The sequence below is a fragment of the Syngnathus floridae genome, chromosome 14 (genome assembly GCF_059516105.1).
Source record: "Syngnathus floridae isolate MCC-2025c chromosome 14, RoL_Sflo_1.0, whole genome shotgun sequence".
NCBI classification, from domain to species: Eukaryota; Metazoa; Chordata; class Actinopteri; order Syngnathiformes; family Syngnathidae; genus Syngnathus; species Syngnathus floridae.
The window spans coordinates 7,658,902-7,679,979 of record NC_142426.1 but is presented as its reverse complement, the minus strand read 5'-3'; the positions used below and the strand labels follow the sequence as shown (position 1 = coordinate 7,679,979).

At 42.2% G+C, this 21,078-nt stretch overlaps 2 protein-coding genes across 3 annotated transcripts in view; one reads left to right on the top strand and one right to left on the bottom strand.

Moving 5' to 3' along the window:
• Positions 1-21,078, top strand: part of LOC148387460 (eotaxin-like) — a 109,993-nt gene that overhangs the window by 48,274 nt on the left and 40,641 nt on the right. The gene's annotated exons all lie outside the window — the stretch shown is intronic.
• Positions 1-21,078, bottom strand: part of LOC148387462 (ephrin type-A receptor 3-like) — a 57,499-nt gene that overhangs the window by 13,099 nt on the left and 23,322 nt on the right. Inside the window, exons 6-11 of the mRNA XM_088396012.1 lie at positions 13,605-13,760; positions 11,068-11,403; positions 10,720-10,832; positions 9,722-9,884; positions 8,161-8,269; positions 390-457 (exon numbers count right to left, since the gene is read on the bottom strand). Of these exons, the coding sequence (XP_088252138.1) occupies positions 390-457; positions 8,161-8,269; positions 9,722-9,884; positions 10,720-10,832; positions 11,068-11,403; positions 13,605-13,760 (945 nt within the window). The remainder of the gene's footprint in view (positions 1-389; positions 458-8,160; positions 8,270-9,721; positions 9,885-10,719; positions 10,833-11,067; positions 11,404-13,604; positions 13,761-21,078) is intronic.

Sequence of the window (21,078 nt, the reverse complement as noted above, 5' to 3'; positions counted from 1 at the left end):
GTGGTGAAATGTGAGTACGCCGCTCAGATGGTGTTAAAATGGTTATGTAATTAGACACATACACTAACTACTTTGTTAGGTGTGGTGATAAAATGACACGTCGGTTTAACGGGAACACATAAGGAGACTCATCCTACACGAAAACATTTGCGCAAAAGCTGTTTATGCCAACATAAATGTCACCGACGTCTTTACTGTTTCCGTTGGCAACTTGTGCAATGCTTACACGAGGAAACTAAATTGAAATTTCAGCCAATTTGTTTTAATTAAATACACGACATTAGTATCCATGCTGATATGCAAAGCAGGGCGAAACATGTTTTTACTAACCCCCTAAACACACACACACACAAACACACACACATGCACTGGGTTTATGTAAGTTTTACCTCGGCCATGCTGGAATTGCATCTTCTCTTCATCGGGGTCTTGCTTGGCTTTGATGTATCCACAGTGCCTGCAAAACAAACGCCCAGCTGGGTGAGCATCCTGCTGTAGGAAACACACACACGGACGCACACACACACACACAAAAACCCGTATGCACACTTTCGCCATTAGAGTACAACTCAGAGTGGAGAATAAAATAAAATTCACAACCGATTTTCAAAGCGTACTGAATATTTTAAAATAACCGATCCATATTTTTGAAAATATGTATTCAATTACCTGAATTTAAAAAGCCTTAAAATCCTGAAAACCTTGATTTTATTCCCTCCCATTCTTCCTGTCGAGATTGCGCTTTGCTCCATATCGAGCATTTGTGAGTCACAGATGTTGCACATCCACCACATTAACGCTCTGCAGCCCCTCTGGCCATGACCGCCTCCAGATTTACTATGGGGTCACACTCCCACGCTGACACACACGTCCTGGCCCCCATTCCGACCCCCTACTCGTCGGTGCGCACACCCTGCGGTGCGGTCTCTGTGCAACGACCATAATATTGATCAATTGATCAACCAGCCTGTCGTCCAGCTGCGAGGAAGTGTTTAACTGATTGTGTTACGCCGACCTTGCAGGGGGATGATGCCGACGCATGTGTGTGTGGTGTATTTTCCCACTATGTTGAGCATTATCCAGAAACGGGTTTAACAGCCCCCATCAGCCATAAACACGTGAGACTCGCTGCTCTTTTAAATTCAGCACAAATATTTCAGGCCCAACCCCATAAAATAAAAAAGCAATTCCACTTAATGATGAACTAAAAATGATTTAAACACAGCATGGCCTCGTTTGTCTGATGGTTGGTGGAATTGAATTATAATTTGCTTGCCTATACTTCCCTAAGGCCCGCCGCACATGACATATGCGGATGAACACGAACGAACTGGACAATTGCCAACAAAAAGCCGAACGCACCCCAACACCTGGTGATTGAATCTCGCATATGTACCAACTCGCACCAATAAAATTGTACGCTCATATTTTTTAGGAAGAGGTGGATTGCCATGTTCTCTGCAGCTTTATTATACACTTTGTACTATTTTACACATTCATAGACAGCACATGTTTATTCAGCTACAGTGACTCTCCACGCTTCGCTTTTAAGCCACAGTTAGAATTTTCATAATATATGTTTCAAGAGATCTTTCAACAAGGGGTTTGAACAATGATAAAAAAATAATACAATTGACTCTCGTGCATAAAATTTGCAAAATTGCACAAGAGACGGGTTCGGGTGCTGCTCATTAAATCTCAGCCATTTGGTGTTTTACACAGTTGACTGCATGTATGCACGGTTGGCGAATACATACACATTATAATCCAGTCGAGACTTGTATTTGGGGGCAGTTAAGGAAGGGTGAGGGGGTGTCACCTTGTTATCAGCTGGGCAAAAGCAAGTCGATCACCATAAGTCGATCATTACTACCTCTTGAAACACACAAGCTTTGGGGCATGTGTTTAGAACCAACATATGGGGACCGGGGAGACACTGAGTCACACTTCTTTGATTATCCCATGGGTCCACCAACCCCCCCGCACCCATCCACATGGACATTCGTGTTCTATGAAACCAAAAGCACCACTGTTGCTCCATATTTAATAAGTGTGTGTGTGCGCTGTGCATGGTTACAGATGTGAATGAGTGTGTGTGACTCTGATGGGAAATGAACACATTTCCATAGTAATTACAGAGAGACTCATTTCTCCTCTCCAGTTAAAAGTGTCATGAATCATTAGCGCTACACTCTGAAACATGCCGTGAAACCTGACACGGCTTCCCCTTTTGTTTCCCAGTCTTCCATATTTGGGCGCAACACACTGTTCGTTCATAACCTGACGGGAAAGCTGGGAATTTGTCGTAAAATCAAAACTCAGTTTGTCTTTAAGCAATTTTATGAATCAAACAAGCTCCTGGTTGACGATAATGAGTAAGTTAGTGCATCTTCACTTTTTGGGTATGAAAGGTAGTGAAGCCTCCTAGTACACACACGTGCAGCTTTTCCTGACCTACATATTTTCAAAAACGTCAGCTCGAATCCCGATTCCACTTAAATCCTTATTCATGCGCGTCTCTTCAATTTAGTCACTTTGTTTTGGCTAGTTTGTGACAATCGCCTGAAGGTCCAAGCGTGTGAGCCACAAACACAAAGTCATCAGCTTTTGCATGTCATTTGTGCAAGGTCGTCACATTTTCAAGGCCGCAAGACACGCACACCAAAATGCACGATAGTTAGTCACGAAGTTTGTCGCTTTAACAGATTATTGGTGTCATAGTGACGCAATTACACACGCGAACAGACCTCTGCAGTATTTTGCCATCCTGGCTGAGCTCTCACCTTTCTTTCTGTTCTACTTCAGCGATGACAACAGGCTATCCCTGTCCTCTAACACTATACACTCCACATTTGCATATCAATGTACTTTTTAATATAATACTCTGTCACTCGAGACCCATTTGTCATTCTGCAAGCAAGCTTCCCTCGCAGAGCTCCATCCTCATAATATTATTGCCGTGGCCCCTCCCCACTTCTTTTCTCGCCCTGTCATTCGCACTTTTACGGCCTTTATCTCTCTCGGGGTATTATTTTATTTCCTAATTCTGTCCTTTAGTGAAAACATTCCCTTGTCCAATACATCATATATCAAAGCTTTCTTCCCCAGGCATCCATCCATTTATTCACTCTGGCCCTTTCCTCTGCTCTTCTGGGGTTGGGCTGTTTTTGATAGAAAGAGTGGACTAAAGGAGATGGGAAGGAAGGAAAGAAAGAAAGTAAGGGAGTGGATGCGAAGGAGTGCTGACAGGCAAGAAAGCACAATGGGGTTCCATGCCTGCATACCAACTAACAAGCAATCACAAAGGGGGGTGGGGAGAGTCGAAGGGGGGGGGTAGCCATAAGGGGAAAAGAAAAGCAAGCGGGTGACATAAGGGATGTGGAAAGAAAGACAGAGGGTGAGGCAGAGCTTGTGCCGCAGCAACGTGGCCGGAATGCGAACAACTATTAGAAGCAGGAGGTTGTTTTTGGACAAAAATAAATCAATCCTGCAGTTAAGGAAAATTCGGACACAGAGAGTGGGAATAACTAAGAATGTGACTTTTCAGAAAAAAACATCCTGTTAAATAAGAGGAGTCAGCCTACACCTTGATTAATTCAAAAGTAAAGTTCAAATGTTCTGGTAGGCTTTTCCTGATGAGCAGAAATCTGAATTTTTTATGTCAACCAACACTGGTTGTTCATAAATCCCAACTTCCGATCTCAAAAAAAAAAAAAATTGAGCTGTACAGATTGTAACTTCCATTAATGGTGGCGCAATTTTTTTAATTTATTGAACAAGGGTGTGTAGACTTTTTCTACCCATCTATAAATTTGAAAATACATCGTGTGTGGCTTCATGTTAGTGAATAACCTTGTACGGATATTAGCATGCGACGCTGGGAGGCAGCTAATAAAGTGTTTGTAGTTCAGCAGCGTGTCACATCACCTCCTTTGTTTTATATGACTGGCCGCATTTTATAGGATTAGCGTCAGGCTGCTAGCTTGGCCAGATTGATGCGAGCTGAAACAAGGAAGAGTCAGGAGGGCTCGGATGTCTTTCACATTGCTCTGCTCCCGTCTCCTTTTCACTTTTATTTCCTGTCTCGCCACATTATTTTCCCTCTGCTAATCAGAATGACAAGAAAAATGAAATCATTACGTTGTTAGTCACCCCCCCCCCCCCCCCCCCCCCCCCGGCCCGCCCGCCCGGCCCCGCGGCATGACATCTATCTTGTTTCCCGCACCACCTCACCTTACTACCTAGGCCGGTGTTTTCATTCCTCGTGGTGATTACTAACGCCGATTCCATTTCGTATCAAGCCATTAAATTAAAACTAATTACTGAGAATGAAATTGATGGATTCAATTTACCATCTTGTTATTTCACGGTAAAATGTGGCTGGGCACACCACCTGACTGACCAAACATATTTTCTGCCTAGATACCACAATAATCAATTTAACGGCAGAGTTCAAATTAACACACGGAGAAAAAAAAAAAAAAGCAGTGAGTGTTCTAACATAAAGTCCATTCCGACCCAATCTCCATTTTGTCCGTTGGTGCCAATAATCTCTGACCACACCACTGTAAAAAGATTTACTCAGCGCTGGCTCATTATCAAGACGGGGAAATGATTAGCGGAAGAGTTATGACTAATAAATCTGTTTGTTTCATTAGCGCCCTGTTTGGAAACATTTCAATTAGCTCCTTCTCATTAAGGAGAATGGAAATAGGGAAGAAGAAAGGGGCGGGAATACGGGAAACAGCGAGGTTTTTACGGTCACGAGGGAAAGAGAGAAAAGGCAGACGAATTGTGTGTCATCAAGTCAAGTGTATTTTTATATATGTAAATAGATCCGTATGTAGATCAGTAATGATGTCACTACCTTAATGAGGTCATGATTGTAAAATACCTAATAAATACATCTCAATGGACTTTCAAATTGGAACAACGTATAAAATACGGTTATTTTTTTTATGGGATGTTTGAGAAATCCCAACGCGACATATGCTCATTTGCATAAAGCCTGAAAGATTTTCTAACAAGCTTCCACACACAAAAGATGCGTCGGGCTACACCCTCCAGTTGAATTGAAAGCGCTCGCTCGCTCGCACCCAAGCAAAACATCCAAATGTTTCTAATAACATCATTCTAATATCACCACATCCCGTATACACAGCACACAATAGACTTTTTTTTTTTTTAGTCTCATGCAGACAATGCCTCGAATGCTAAATCAACACTCACATTTCTATTTCCACTATATTTGCTTGTAAGAATAATTCTAGTATTTCTCTTTTGTTGACATCCAAGTCAACAAACATCCTCGGCTAGTCATTATCCGAATAAATCAGAATGTCTTTGAATTCCAAACACAATACATGTCTTTTTTATCTTTTGGCTTTTTTCCCCCATGTCATATCAACTCCTCTTCTTGCTTTTGTGTCATTAAAATTTTAAGACTAACCTTTGACGGCATAACAGATGCTGTGGAGCTAACGTGTATTGGCATAATGTGCCAAAATTATCCTAGAGATGTAAAGGACATATGTCCCTACAGCCCATATTGTGTCTTTGACTTTTTATTATATATTTTCGAATCCCTAGTGTTGGAAAGTAAAAACAAAAAAAAGTACTTAGACTCTTGCCACAGCTTTTTAGTATCAGTAGTCTAAGCACACATTGAGTGAAAGGCCATCTGCTGAATTCATGGTTATGCTAGTTGTTCGCTCGCCTTCCACCATTCACACCTGCCAGCCTGCCAAAGTCCCCCCATGAAGACCAGAAGTGGCAAGTTCGCACACAAACACACACTTCCATGCCTGCGCTTGCAGAGCAGTAATGGCACCCATACAAGCGTAACTGGTGTGATTTGTCAGAGCCACGCGACATCTGAGGTGCTTTCCACACTTTCTCATGTTTCCCCTCATGGTGTAACAATAGCCTAATAGCAAAGCGAAGTAGCTACCGTATTTTCCGGACGATAATGCACACCTAAAAACCTCAAATTTTCTCAAAAGCCGACTGTGCGCCTAATAGTCCAGTGCGCCTTATATATGGACCAAATTCTAAATTTAAACTGGCCCGAAGCATTGTGTCATAAAATCAATCATAAGTGGCCCGCTGAAGAGTATGAAAAGACTATGGATCATTATTTTGTGATTATAAAGTAATTTGTTGCGTCTGAAGTTAAATAAAAAATATAAAATGGAGAATGATTTGATTTGGATTAAAAATCTGACATGATGCAACCTGGCCTGTTTACTGCAGTCAGAAACACCAATATCACCCTTCTTATTCATACAACAACAACAACAATAAAACATTATTAACATTATTGATATATTGTTATTGTTTTCACTATTTCAAGTTATTATATTGTGATTGTATTAATGGTGCACCTTATAGTCCAGTGCGCCTTATATATGGACAAAGTTTTAAAATGGGCCATTCATTGAAGGTGCGCCTTATAGTCCGGTGCGCCTTATAGTCCGGAAAATACGGTATTCCTATTTATTCTTGGAGAAGTTCCAATAAGGAAAAAAAAATGCAAATGAATGGAAAAGAGGACCTAGAAAGAAAAAAAAGATCACATATGAAATCCTAATTAAATAATTTTTTCCAAAATTGTTCAGCCCTGATTCCTTTCCCTCTATTGCAGCTGAGCTCTTCTGCCGCTGCGCTCGGCTTCCCGACGCAGCTTTGATCTTCGCCCCGACATAAAACACACAACTCAAAGTCTCACCTAATACACAACGGCGCACAACTTTTGACAGCCGCACAGATGCTATTTAATCGAGAGCGGTAATCAACACCGCTTCCTTCTCGCTGCGTCTAAATAGGAGGGGAGATGCAGGGAGACAGCGACAGCGACCTCAAATTGATGTCAGCACATCGACCTTCCTGTAAAACTCACTTAACACCTCCCGGCCTGTGAGAGCTTATTAGTATGAGGGTGTCACGTCACATGTGTACAAAATGTGCTGCTTTTAACAACATGCTTTACGGCTCATGTGCACAAACTCATAATTCCCTTTTCGATAATTAAAAAAAAAAAACGACGATGTGCTTTTTATCTGTGAAATGAGTGTGAGTCTTGGCCTGATTACATTGCTCTGCCTGATCAACAATCACCTCAATCAATACTAATGTTTTTAGTGCGTGTTCATTAGTGTGTGTGCTTGTGCATAGGTGCGTGTTGATCTCAACCTGTTGTTAATCTAGTCGGTACTGATAAAGGTTTAGATTGTTGAGATTACCCTTGAGCAAGGCACCCCCGACCCCCCTTTTGCCTTTGGCTTCGTTAACTGCCTGTCTGTGTGTGATTTGGTTCTATGTGTAGTGTGAAGCACAAAATATACAGCAGAGTGTAAATTGAATTTTCCCCTTGAGGGATTATAATGAGCATGATAAATAAAAAAAAATAGCAGCACGCAAAATCACGTACACAATGTGCAAGCTATTAAGTAAAGTTAATGTGGCCACTGTGTGAACATATTTTCCATGTTGGTGTCGAGTGTAAGAGACGAAAAATCTATTTGCTCTTCTTATGAATGTTTATGAATCCTTTTGGTGCTGTTTTCCTTGGCCTGGTGTTTATCTGTCGGTCAAATACAAGATGGAATACAAATATGAGTACAAACACAGCTTCTTTTTTTTTTTTTTTAAATATATATATTTTTTTTCCCCCAAAAAGGCCATGTTAGCTATTTCAATAAGTCAGAGACTGAGATTTGAAGTTCAGTCAGTGCTATTCTTGACCGAGTTTGCTTGTCTCTGTAATAATGTTGTAGCACGGACTTTTTGCTAATTTTCTTTTGTAAATAATCAAACAAAACAACCTTTTGTCCTCCTTTGCTCACACGTCTCCCCTTTTTCCTTCAGTCCTCCCCCAAGAGTCTAATTCAGTTCCTTTCATCTTCTCAACTCTGCATTGTATTATTCAACTTCTTTTCTCCATCCCCTGTGTGGCCTTCCGGTATTAACCTTGAAAGGAAGCGCCTCTGTGGTCTTCACAGAAAGACGAACACGGCTTTTAGTTGGACTTAAATGTCAAAAGTTGGATGCGCCCAGCAGTAGCGTAATCCCTCGGTATTAAATATAAAAAACACCAAAGGGGCTACTGTAGTTATTACGTCCTTGTTATCAGACAGCATCAAGTACACGGGTCGTCCTCACCTTCCGCTAACCACGAAGCACGTCACCAAGAAGATGAGAAGAACGACGCCACCTGCGACAGATATGGCCAGGATGGTGGTCTGGTTGGGGTCTCCGATAGCAAAGACGTCTGTGGGGAGTGGACAGAGGGAGCGTGGCAGATTTAATAAAAGCAGCGGGAGCAAGAGCAAATAGATAAATATAAAAAGACAGCAGCGTTGAGATAAAAGCGAGCCAGGGAGCGAGGGAGCTCGATGGAATAGTAAGCAATGTTCCTGATGAAAAGCACTTGCGAGGCGCTGAGAGAAGATGTGAATTCCCACTCGGGCTGGCGCTGTCCAATCTTGCATATAACAAGACTGCCGGACAGAACTTTCCGGACCCATTGATTTTTCTTTTTTCGATCGAGCAATTAATCAAAACAAATATCCAGTTCATCTGCCTCAGCTAAGCACGAGCTCATCAGTGCATGAAAGCATCTGTCGGTGAATTAATTCCCTCAAGTTAGCGATCTGGCGCATTAACACTAAGTCTTTCGTAATCAACAATAAATTTGTTATTAAAATTGATTGACAGTGAAGGGCATTGGGCACAATATTAGGGACACGTGGATGATATAATACGACACTGGAAGTTTTTCCAACATGTACCTGTATTAAGCCCCCTTAACTTTTAATCGACATCTAGGTTGGAATGTATGAAACATATTTTTTGGGGGAAATATCGAAATCAATATTTCATATCTTCAATGACATTTAAGAAAAATATCCCTATATTTCTAAATTCCCAAAAATTTCTCAAATGCAGGAAACGCATGATAAATGGTGTCACTTTTAGCATAGGCTTCTTTAAAGAATATTTATTGATTATTCAATGATTAGTAGGCTAATGTGTTTCCACTGTATGCCGCCTGATCTATATCCACACTGCTTTACATGAAGAGATTTATGAAGTCTCTATGCCCGGCCATCTGAGAATCAATGTGCACTTTGAAGAGCAGATTATAGGGCCTTCTATTGCAAGAAAATCGTTTGACCGTGATAAAGGGACGATACATGGAAATGACGGCTGACGAAGCAGAAAATTAGGCAGGAAGAAATTGGTACCCTTTCGTTGAAGGATTAAATAATAGAGTATTTGAAACCCACACGTGTTAATAAATACATTTTTTGAGAATATTTATCAATTAAAACCTGACATTGAGAATATATTTGGCGATTAGAAGCATTTTTTGAAAACTTATTTATTTTAAGAAAAACTAGTTTGATATTTCGTAGCTAACCAACGCCACGTTTTAATCTAATAAATCTTTTTGTATACTTCAATGACAGGAGAACTGAAGAAGCCATTTCAATGAAAAGTGAGCTATTTAATAACCATCCGCCGTATTGATTTTTAAACTCCAGTAGGGACAAATCACCCCCACGGAGATAGAATCGAGCCGCAATGTTTGCAGCTTTGTCCTCCTTGCCCAGCAGCTCTTAGAATTCAGACACAAGACTCTCAATTATCATTATTATATTCCAATTATGTTCCTAGATCTGAGATGATAGCTAGGTTGCGTTAAATTGAAAATCTATACCTTCATGGCTGGTTTCCAGTTCAATTTCTCCACCATAGCTCCCATAGCCACCGTCGGTTCGAGCCCTGACCCTGAACACGTAGGTGGTACCCGGTTTAAGCCCGTCCACTGTCATCATATTGGAGCGTGTTTTCAAAACGGTGTAGTTCTGCTCCCGCTGGTTCTGGAGTGGAGATAATAAAAAGGGAAGCAAATAATTCAAGAATATTTTGAGCAGATAAAAGCCATTGAGTAGATCGCAGACCTCCTCCAAGACAAAAAATAAATAAATTAGCTAACACATCCAGTCCTGTAGATGGCAGTAATGTGCAGTACATTCGTTGCTGATTTGGTAGATCCCTACTTCATGTTGACTTTAACAACAATAATAAAAAGCAAATTGCTTAGGGTGTTTCTTTGATCAGCCGATAACTTTATGCAAGTTTTATGATGTTATTTCACAAATAGCCCGACAGCAAAGAAGTAGCTCCTCGTGTGTGTGTGTATGTGTGTGTGTGTGTGTGTGTGTGGAGGACTAAAGTGTCAGTTAGCTGGAACCCTGCAGACACGCAGCTCATTCTCTAATGGAAGACACTCCTTAGCATGGATTAAGACTATTTCATTACTAATGCATGCCAGCGCACAAGCACTACGATTTAATTTCATCACCTTGACGATGTTTTACGAGATTTGTCCAACAGATGTGTGAGTAATTGACATGCTGGGAGCTGTTGGAGAGGAGCAAGTCCGACATGCCCTCAAGCTAAAACACACAGCCGATAAGTCAATAGGAGAGGAGCATGTTTTGTTTCACAAATCCCACCACCATCGGCACATGCGGTAAGCGCTAATAAGGAAGTAAAACGGGAGTACTAAACACAGATCAGATTCTGAAACTGAGGTCTCGATTTCTTTTTATTATTTGACCAAATGTTCACCATTGAGAAAAGAAACATGACAGCTGAAGTCATGCCAATGGCAAACTGGTGGGGCACCTTCAAAAATAAGTTCTCGCTCACCTTCTCATAGTAGATGACCTCATACTCCACTATTACACCTTTGGGTCTTTGTGGGCCTTGCCAGGCCAAGGTCACGCTGTCCTTGCTGCGCCTTTCCTTCAACACAACGCTCACTGCAGGAAAAGGAAGATGGATAAAACGGATGAAGGTGTTTGTAGTCTGGGTTAGGGTTAGGGTTAGGGTTAGGGTTAGTCTGCCTCTTACGCACTGGCGGAGCTAGAAGGGGGGTTGTGGGGGGCAATGGGCACCACTAAAATATGCTTGCAGGTGCCAACCAGATAGATTTTCCGATTATTTTCCACATTTTGACTTGTAGTGATCCAACTGGCGGATACATTACTCACTCACCTGTTTGTGACGTGGTAATATTCATCACCGCCCTTCCTTTCGGCGTGGGACTTAACTCCGACACGCCGTTTTGGCTCTCGATAATAAAACTGTAGTTGGAGTCCGGCTGGAGGTCGGTGATGGCGACAGTGGCTGAAGAGAGGCCAAATTGTCGGGGCACAAAATGGACGCTGCTCCCGCAGGGCACGCACTGTTTGCCTTCGCCAGAGCACTTTCTGCAATAAAGGCTGTAAGTGATGTCGCCTCGTCCGCCTGTGTCTCTCGGGGACGACCACTCCAAAGTGACGCAGGTTTCGTTCACTGTGGAGATCGGGTTTTCCGGACCAGATGGGGGACCTGGGTAGAGAATAATCGAAAGGTTGCTAACCAAAGAATAAAATATTACACACACGACTCAGCTGGCTCTTGCTGATTTGTGGGTTTGCGCCACACCAAGGACTATAAATAATCCACATGATGACCATTTGATCCATAGAAAGTGCCAAGAGAGTCAATTTTTTACAAGTCGGGTATATCTTTTGATTTAGAAGACTTCATATTATTCTCAACAGCTTACAATGTGAATTTATGACACTTGGCGAAGTCCGCCGAGTGGTGCCGCAATCACTCTGAAAGGTTGACACTTCATTTTAGTGAGTAATATTTTCACATTTGAGTCGAACTGTTTGGTGTCACATTCCCACATAGCGCCGCTTGTCATTTCATTATGTATGCTAATAATCACCTACAATCTGACGCCACATTTCTTAGTGACTAGTAAGTGTTTGTGAGTCACATATGAGTGCCAAAACAAATATATTCATTTAAAGCAAAGTTTGAGATTATATATCAAAGCATTCTGTGATTAACCAGTTGCGAAAACACACAAGAAAGCAAGCTGCTGTTGAGAAGACGTACTCGCAGGTACCGCTGATATCTTGATGTACGATCCAGGAAAAGCCGTGCAATTTAAAAGCCCATTGAGCTCCACAAAAGCAAGCGCAGCAATTTATCACTCACAGGACACAACATTAGGTACTCTAATGAGATCCTGTATAGTATAAATCATGTTCGGTTAGGATTAAAGTTGCTAAGGCTCATTATGTTTATTCATTTTAAAAAAGAAAATCTATTTAGTTGTATGTGTTTCAGCTATTTTGGTTACGTTCTTAAATTATTAGAGAGAGGTCAAATATTTTAAACATATCTCCAGTATGATGCAGTGTAATTCAACACCGCTGCAAAAAGTTTATGGAAGTTGCTACGATTCAGACTCTCATGGCAGAGCATCAGTCGATCAAATCGCTTTTTTGGGCACGTGACAAGTCCAGTGAGTATGGTTGCACTTAAAGTGCAGAAGTTAATTCAAGCATATAAAAATGAAAGTGCAGACAGTCTGATGACATGTCATCTAGTCATGGCTGAGTACAGAGCCCTGGGGAACCCCGGCATAGCCTGGGCCTTTCCTGATTAGCCTTCCCAGTGGTCTCAGGGACATGAGTGGGGGACGTAAGTGTCGCAGAGCTCAGCGACTGTGATTGGAGACCACGCGGGGCGGATAATTGGAGCTGTCTGAAAAGAAATCTGTCAGAAGAGCGTACTGATTTATCCTACTAATTCTGTCATTTTCTTTTCTGCATCCCCCACTTCTCTCGACCACGCATTGCCGTCCATCATCATCATTTGAAATCACGTGCCTGTGTTGGACCGCTGCAATTCCTTTCAGTTCTATTCCTTCCCCCCTTTCTTAAGTGTCATTCCACATGTCTCCCTTTGACTTACTATGTGCTCACCTTTTCTCCTTGTTTGATCCATTTCTCTCCTTCTCCCATTTAGGGGAGCATCCATATTTGAACGAGGCATTAGTCATTTCCAGCTGATAACACCTGTCACATCTCACCTGCTACAACGATTAATGAGTGTAATCTACCATAACCTGATAATGGCTCTGCACTTTTGTGCACACACGCACACTCTGGGGTGTTTCCGTGTGGAAGGTTCGTGCTCTTCTTCTCCTCTCGCAGTTATCGTGTCACCGTCCTTTCCCGCTTCCAACATCCTTCCGTCTATCTCAATCCATCGCTTTGCTTGTAGTCTTGCCTCCTCATTCGCTCGTCCGTGCTCATCGGAGAGAATTAAATCCCTTTGGCAGTGTGTGTGTGTGTGTGTGTGTGTGCGAGTGTGTGAGAGGGAAAGGTCAAGAAATTTCTGACGTGCTTGTGATAAGAGTATCAGCTTCATGTGTTCTCACGGCACGGTGACCTACAAGCACTCGGCTAATACGCATGGATGCATGCGTGCTTCATGTGTGCGTCAGGTGTGTTGAACGGGCAAAGCCCAAGGAAAAGGGAAACGGCACGCATGGCTTGATGGGGAAACATAAAATTGGAAAGCTGTCATGCATTGTAAATCCTTACAAGAACGCATCACAAACTAATTAAATTTAATGTCATCCAATAGTTATAAGTTAAAGCCGTCGTTTGGTGCAGCACGCTATGAAATTAACTTCCGTCTGCGTGTGTTTATTTGGCTAATATTTCGGCGTAAGGTTCACTCACGTGTGCACGCCATGGAGCGTGGATCGCTGTCGGCTCGGTGAAAGCCTTTCTCGCAAATGCACTCTGTGGCTTGCTCCTGAGGGGACGAGCTGTGTGGAGGACATTTGTTGCAGTAGGCGTCGGTGGCCGAGGCTTTGTAGGTTCCGGGTCTGCAAGCTGGGTCGAGGAAAAAAAAAAAACGTTAATAACCGCGAAAGGCATAGGTGATATTTATTTTTTTCTACATATAAGATGATTTACGAGAATATCTGCGAGGCACAAAAAAGAAAAGCCAAACCAAAAAGAACTAAAACTAGAGGAACAGCAGTGGCCAAAAGTGATGCATCATACGATGTGTCGTGCAGCACCCATGGCAACGAACACCAAAACAAGTCTGATTTAATGCATTGTGGCATTCGGTCTACGTGAGATCTTTTCGCGTCAGGCGGGCAGACCGCGGGGTCGTACTGTAACAAAACAGCCAAACAGCATCTCAACTGTCACGAGTCTCGGATAAGCGTCGGCTCTTCAGGCTAGCTGCCGGCGAGGCTCAAATACGCAGCCGCAGTGACTTTGGCAGGGATAGAACATGACTATTTTTTGGCTCGGGCTGCATGGTTGTCATTTTGTGGAATAAAATCGTGCACTTTGGACTCAAGGCATTTTGCTTTTTGGTAAGCTATATGTAATACAAATGATCAGACTTTCGATGAATGATGTCAGTGATAGGATCGGCAAAATAAGACTTTACAGCAAACACTCTTGGTCACTCTTGGGATGCTTTGCTCTCATAATTAAAAAAACAACAAAATCATTTAATATAATTCAATTTAAATTATGTAATTATTTATAAACATCAACTTCATTTTTTGGGGGGGAGGCTGCATTTTGGTGACAATATTTAGGGTCTACTTTTTGCCAATTAATTTAAATGATTTTTTTTTTTTACCATCTTCTGAATCAAAGTGATGATCGTTTTTGATCATCTCCAAAAAGGTGATGGTGTAAATCCTTGATTTTTTTTTTTTTTCCCAAAATATATTCATAGGACTAATATTCAGATGCTTTTCAACCCAATCTTCCCTGTTGCATTTCGTAATACAGTCCACCAAACCCCATGTAATGAAAACGATCATATCCCCCATGAGTGTTCTTCTGCATATTTGTCTGCAGAATAGCAGAATAACTTGAATCATGAGAATCCACCTGGCACTGATTGTATGTTGGTGTGCCCGACCGACACTTGTGTGTTAAGTATGCTGTTAATGTGTATGTCTATGTGCGCCGGCTGATTGCTTGTGACGCTGGTGAAGGTCATGGATTTAATCAAGGTACAAAACCACTCATTCCAGGAAAGCTGTTGATTATCACGCTAATGCGCATCTCCCTCGCACATACACACACACGACATATATGCAAGGCAATAGTAGTTAACCTGCAGAGAGAGCGATGGAAATGTGGCCTAAAAGCAGTGTGATTTCTCAAAGTGGAACTAAGTTCTTCCACCTGGATGCTGTGCTCGCTGGTGAACAGAATTTATTTTTAGGCAAAACATTCATCATATTAGGAGCAAGGTCCACCAGCGCAATTCCCCCAAGACTCCCATAGAATGCTTGAACAGGAGACGTGTTTGTATCAAAAAAAAAGGTGGGAAAAACAAAAGTAAAAGCAAGGTAAGGAGGAGGAAGGACAGGAAGGGTTTATTCTCAAAGGGAGGATTCCTTGGCCTCTTTTCACCTTGCCTTCACCTTCCAAGATAATGGGTGCCCGTGTGTGTGTTTGTGTGTGTTTGGCTGAGCTGTAGAAGTAGGGTGGGCTAGTGAGTATTCTCCAGGGGCGTCTCATCCGGAGCGTCCTTGCTCTTGCCAGGCCTGGCATTCCAACAACTGCTTGATCAAAGTCTGTGTAAAAAAACTTGGAGTCTTCGAGTATAGCGCGTTGCTCTCCCAATCTATTTTTTTTTTTTTTTTTGCCTCGCTGCTGTACCTCATCCCGCTTTATGTCTCTTACACAGTACCTCTTCTTTCTTCTGACGCCCTCTTTTGCCCTCATGGGATATTCTACCAGACGGAGTTCCCTTATGATTTATGCCTCGCCACAGATAAGAAAAGACAGTCGCACAAGCTCAACTTTGCACAGAAAAGAGTCCCACTCGAGACGAGATGTTAAACTTGAAAGAAAACGAAGCTGTGGAACGCCACATTTGAATTACCGTAAATTTCGGACTATAAGCTGCGACTTTTTTCGCAAATTTTTAACCCGGAATCACAAGTTTTAGCTGGTGTGGTTTATAGTCCGGTGCGGCTTATAATCCAAAACGTACGGTATCTAATGGGATATGGTAAATCTACACTAATGGGGTACATTGAGTCATTAGTGAAGCTAGTGGTATTGAAGTCTTTTGATTGGTTAATACGATCAAGCAGAGATCCGCCAACCGCTGTGTTGCGGCACATTTAGTGCGCTGTGAGAGTTTATAAGTGGCAGGGGAAATCCAATTCCACTTAATTGGTCTGAAAAGTATCATTTAGTTAATACTAATACATATTGTTGCTAATCAAGCTATGCTAAAATGCTCTTCTGCTATTGCAGAAGGTACAATTAAATCTAACTGTGCATTTGTAAGTAAATTGAGACTGAAATTATTATTGCAGTATATATAGCTTAATTTTTTAAGGGCATTTTGTTTGGTGGTTTGTCAGAAACACTTGAGATTGATAGATTGATCTAGCTAGCTAACCCGCTTGCTATCGCCGCAGTGTTTAGCACGTCTGCCTCACAATCGAAATTTACTACTTTGTGGCTAATTAGCATATCACCCATCTGACAAGCTATTGTGCCAGTAAATGCACAATGATTTTCTTTTTTGTGAAGTCAAGGGCTGAGCGAGGATGCGGCAGCTTGAGTATGTTTCTTCTAACGACAAAGAATGGCCTCAGATCCAGTGTCTTATTAAATATTTAGCTGGTCACCAGAGAGACTCTCTGTATTTATGCCAATCGATAGCTCTTAGATATGATGTAGTAGAGCTAATCAGGAGGGCACGAACGCTCGGAGTGAGGCGAGAACAGCCCGTCCATCTCTTCTGGTATCATACAAGAGTGTGAACAGTTAGAAAAATAACAATTATTTTTAATTTCTCCAGGGTTATCCCCACATGTTTTTCTTTCCCTCTCAGACATTACAAAATAATCATGTTAGCTTCACTGAAGTCTCTAAATTGTCATTAGGTGTCAATGTGTGACTAGCTTGGTAGCAAAAGCAACATTTTTTTGTTGTAAATTGTGACTTGAACTTAGATGAAACCAGAGTGCATTTGTCAAAGCTCCAGAAACACAATTTCTTTGAAAGTTTAAATTTGCTCTGTGTCAGGGGACATCTGGAGGTGGTTAAAACCGGCAGAATGTTGTTAACGCTGAAGCCATATTAGTTGGAAAAAAGGTGATGAAATGTCAGTTTTTGCTTGTTCCGCTGCGCCCGAGTTTTTATTGCTTTTGCTTGATAAATGACGGTAAACGTTATTAACTTGCTATCACGCGCTTTAGCTGCAAGTCACTTCACTTTATTAGCTCAAGTTGAGTGTGGATGCGGAACCCGAATCATTTTAATTATTGTCTTTTCAATATGATTGTCGGTTACTCATATTTATTCTCGGTTTTATGAAAACCATGAGCCCAACATTAAATGAAAGTGTTTAGCATTACGATAAAACTTTATTGAGAAACACACATTAACGGTTTAATATCCGAAAATGAAAAGCAGAGCATCGTACCAATTTATTCAAACATAAATGTCGCTGTTTTGAGAATCACCAGCGTCAATTTCAATCTGATAGGAGAGTTGTACACTTAAGGATATTTAGTACACAATTATAATTTGTTTGTGCAAATGACAGCGCTTGAACGAAGACGAGGAGCAGACTTGTTAAAGGTCTTGTGCAGATTTATAAACAAATGCAAAAACGTACACAAGCGCAAAGCCAATACCTCACGGTCAATACTTTCTAATTAACATCCAAACAGGTGGTTGCTGAGACTGGGCTCTCTTGTCTACTCTCAACTCTGGCGCTGGTCGGACTGGTAATTACTTCTTTCCTGGCTCTCTAAGACAATCAGTTCAAGGCAAACATTGGCTCGCCGTCAGGTTTGCCACAAAGCACTGAAAAGGGAGAAAAGTGTGTGTGTGGTGTTGGGTGGGCACCAAATGTGTGTGTATTCTTTTGAGAGGGACATTGTATAAAGCTCGGTGGCCCCCAGGAGATGAGCTCCGTAATGGTCTCCATGGCAACGGGCTTTCTAGCTGGAACCCTCCTAGTACCCCATGAGCTCCCAAAGCAAAATAGCAGTGCATGCATGTGAGTGCACGGAGGTTTGTGCACACGTGTGTATGTGTGTGTGCGATCCAGGCGTTAGTTGAGGCCAGCTACTTAAAAATTGATACATCAAGCATCAGCGGAGAAATGTGATGAGATTGAACGTGACATCCTTTACGGCCACTAGAGTCGCGTGTTTGTGCTCGAGTGCATACGGGCGTGAAACATGTTTACACTTGAATTGACATGTCTTGGTGCTAAACAAACTTCGGAGCCACATTAACGACACCTAACAGCGAGTGGAGAACAATGTTGTCGTCGTGCCCGCGAGTAGCCGTAATCGGGTTTCTCAGCCATTCTGAGATGGAATATTGTCAGCTTGCAAAAAAAAAAAAAAGCTGCAGAGGAATCGTGCCACCACGTGCGGCCGTGTGGGGAATAGAGATGTCAAGTACTCTGCTGAGACTAGCACTCATCGCTATTTTTAACAGCATAATGCCTTGCAAAATGCTCACACAATGCACTCTCATAATGGCTGGATCCTTTGGACCAATTAGATTTCTCGTTCTTAAGGGATTGTATTAAGTTTGGACTTCTCCTGGGAAACTTTTCCATAAGTTGCATCATCTAAAGTGGTGAGATAAGTACAATTCAGAATTGTGCTTAGAGGGTTTTTAAAGCTGCAAAAAAATCATGGAAAACGCCTAAGCAAGCGGTTCTGACCCAATGATGTAATTTCTCTTCATTTGTCAGAAAATTATTTATTTAGAAGAAATAATGTATATTTGCTCATCAATTTATGTTGGTGACGTAACATGATTTGTTACGTCAATGCATAACGTCTTGGAGACTCCAGCCCACAGTCTCCAAACTGCAGCCTGCGGGCTGGATACGGCCCGCGTTCACATTTGGCCTGACCCCCTGAACAATACCACAGAAGCCCAAATTTTTTATTACCGTAATTTTCGGACTATAAATCGCGTTTTTTTTTCATAGTTTGGGTGGGGGGCGATGGATTTAATGAATTGGAGTGACACAGATGGTTTGATAAACGTGTTATTTATGTAATACTTGTTTGAATAAATCTGAATGTTACTCAGGCCCATTCTCAGCTCCTCGTTTATGTATATGTCACGTGAGCATTCCGTATCGTTTAGCCTGTTGTTGCTGGTTCATGTCTGTTCTTGGTGTTGGATTTTGACAAATAAATTTGCCCCAAAAGTGCGACTTATACTCCGGTGTGACTTATATATGTTTTTTTTCACTGTATTGTGCATTTTATGGCTAGTGCGACTTATACTCCGGTGCGACTTATAGTCCGAAAATTACGGTATTTTTTTTTTTTTTTTTTTTCCCCATCCAAAAATGGATCTTGGCTGAAAAGAAGTCTACACCAAAGCATTTTTAAGATATGGTGCCTACTACTAAAGATCAAATATATTCTCGCCGTCTGTCTCCAGTAAATTAATACACAGCACATGGACAGAATGAACATAGGATCCGATTGTATGTTTAGACTTGAAGCTTGATGTGGGCAAAAAAATATGATCCCAGATGTGGGAGAAAAAAATATACATAGTAATTATGTCATATATATTCAAGTCTGTATATTGTAACTGCATCCTTTCTCGTTTACCATTTTGTACTCCATTCACAAAAAAAAAAGCTGCTGCGGGAAAGCAGAGACGTCGTATGGCATCAATTAAGCCGATGTACGAGTGTGTGTTTGGCGTTCAGACGGAACTGTGTGACTGACACCTCACACACACCCTTTCAGTGTTTACGGCATCATATGGCTTGGCCAACTCGCACATTCCGACCGGATATGAAACGCTTGGTGATGTCCGAGCGTGTGAAGCACGTGAGCACACTGTGTGTGTTCTCACCATAGCCGTCCAATTACAGCGAGCGGTGAAGGGGAACCGCTGGATGAAGCTTGTCCTCTTCTTCCTTCTGTCCATCTCTGTCTTTCATCTCTGATGCCGTGACTGTGTTTTTCTCCTTTACATGTCTCTGTTTACCCTTCTGTCTATTTTTTTGCGTTGCCGTCTATTCGATTGGTTGTGTGTCGTATTTCCCGGTGGACCGTCCGTCATATGTTGACCCTGACCTTCTCCAGAGCTCCTGCGCAAATATTTACCCTCTCGCTGACAGGGACACACACGCACGTACACGTGCGCAGAAAGCTCAATTTCACTAGAATTAAAGCAAACACACACACACGTACATGCACGTTCCTTGCTGGCAGTAATCCAAGCGGATGGCTCACTAATTTCAACTCGACATGATTATCCCAGAGGCTAAAAAAAAAAGATTAAATACATGCCAGGTGTGTGCATGTGTGAGTGAGGGGTCATGACTAAAGAAAAGAAGAAAGAGGGAGAGCGAGAACCCGACAGGCCCACAGGAGAACTCTGCTGGGAGTTTGCTTGACAATCTGAATAGCTTATTCTTCCGCCTGGTCCTTTTCCAAAGCATCACCGTTCCCATTTGGAATGGAACTGGACAGACCTCCTTGACACGCAGAGGAACACATCTAGGCTAAATTCAACACACACGTGTTTCTCGTCTCCAAAAATCTGCCGTCATTCGGCGACCAGCTGAGTGCGAAGAGGAGGAGCCGTGCACGTCCTCGCTGTGGTTATTTTCAGTTCATCACGCTCAATAATTCATTCTTTCAGGCGGAGGTTTAAACGTGAGCCTCATGTTTGATTCTCGGAAAAAAGGCACACACGCGAGGAAGCACAAGTGCGCACCTGTCAAGTGGAAGGCCGAATTCTTGGCGACTTTCTCGGCGGGTGAGCGCATAATATTGATGGCGGCAAAAGGGAAACGGCTCCACTCGAAACGGGCTTGCCAGCTAAGCTTTCGTTTAGCGCCATGCAGGAAGCCAAGTGGGTATCGTTGATGGCTCCTTTGTGCCCATTCTTGCGCCAAGGATCGCGGGAGTTTTACAACAGACAAATATAAAACAATGTCTCTCAGCCGCTATGCAACAATATGCATGCCGTTAATTTCTACTATGATTCGGAGGGTTCAATCCGGGCTGATGTTATATTTATGAATAAAATACATCGACAAATATCATTTGAGAACAGATTGCGGTCGCCTGTAGTCGGATCAAATCCACTAAAATCGCAATGTGCCACCTGCGCCGCAACTTAGACCTGGTCACAACGGGTC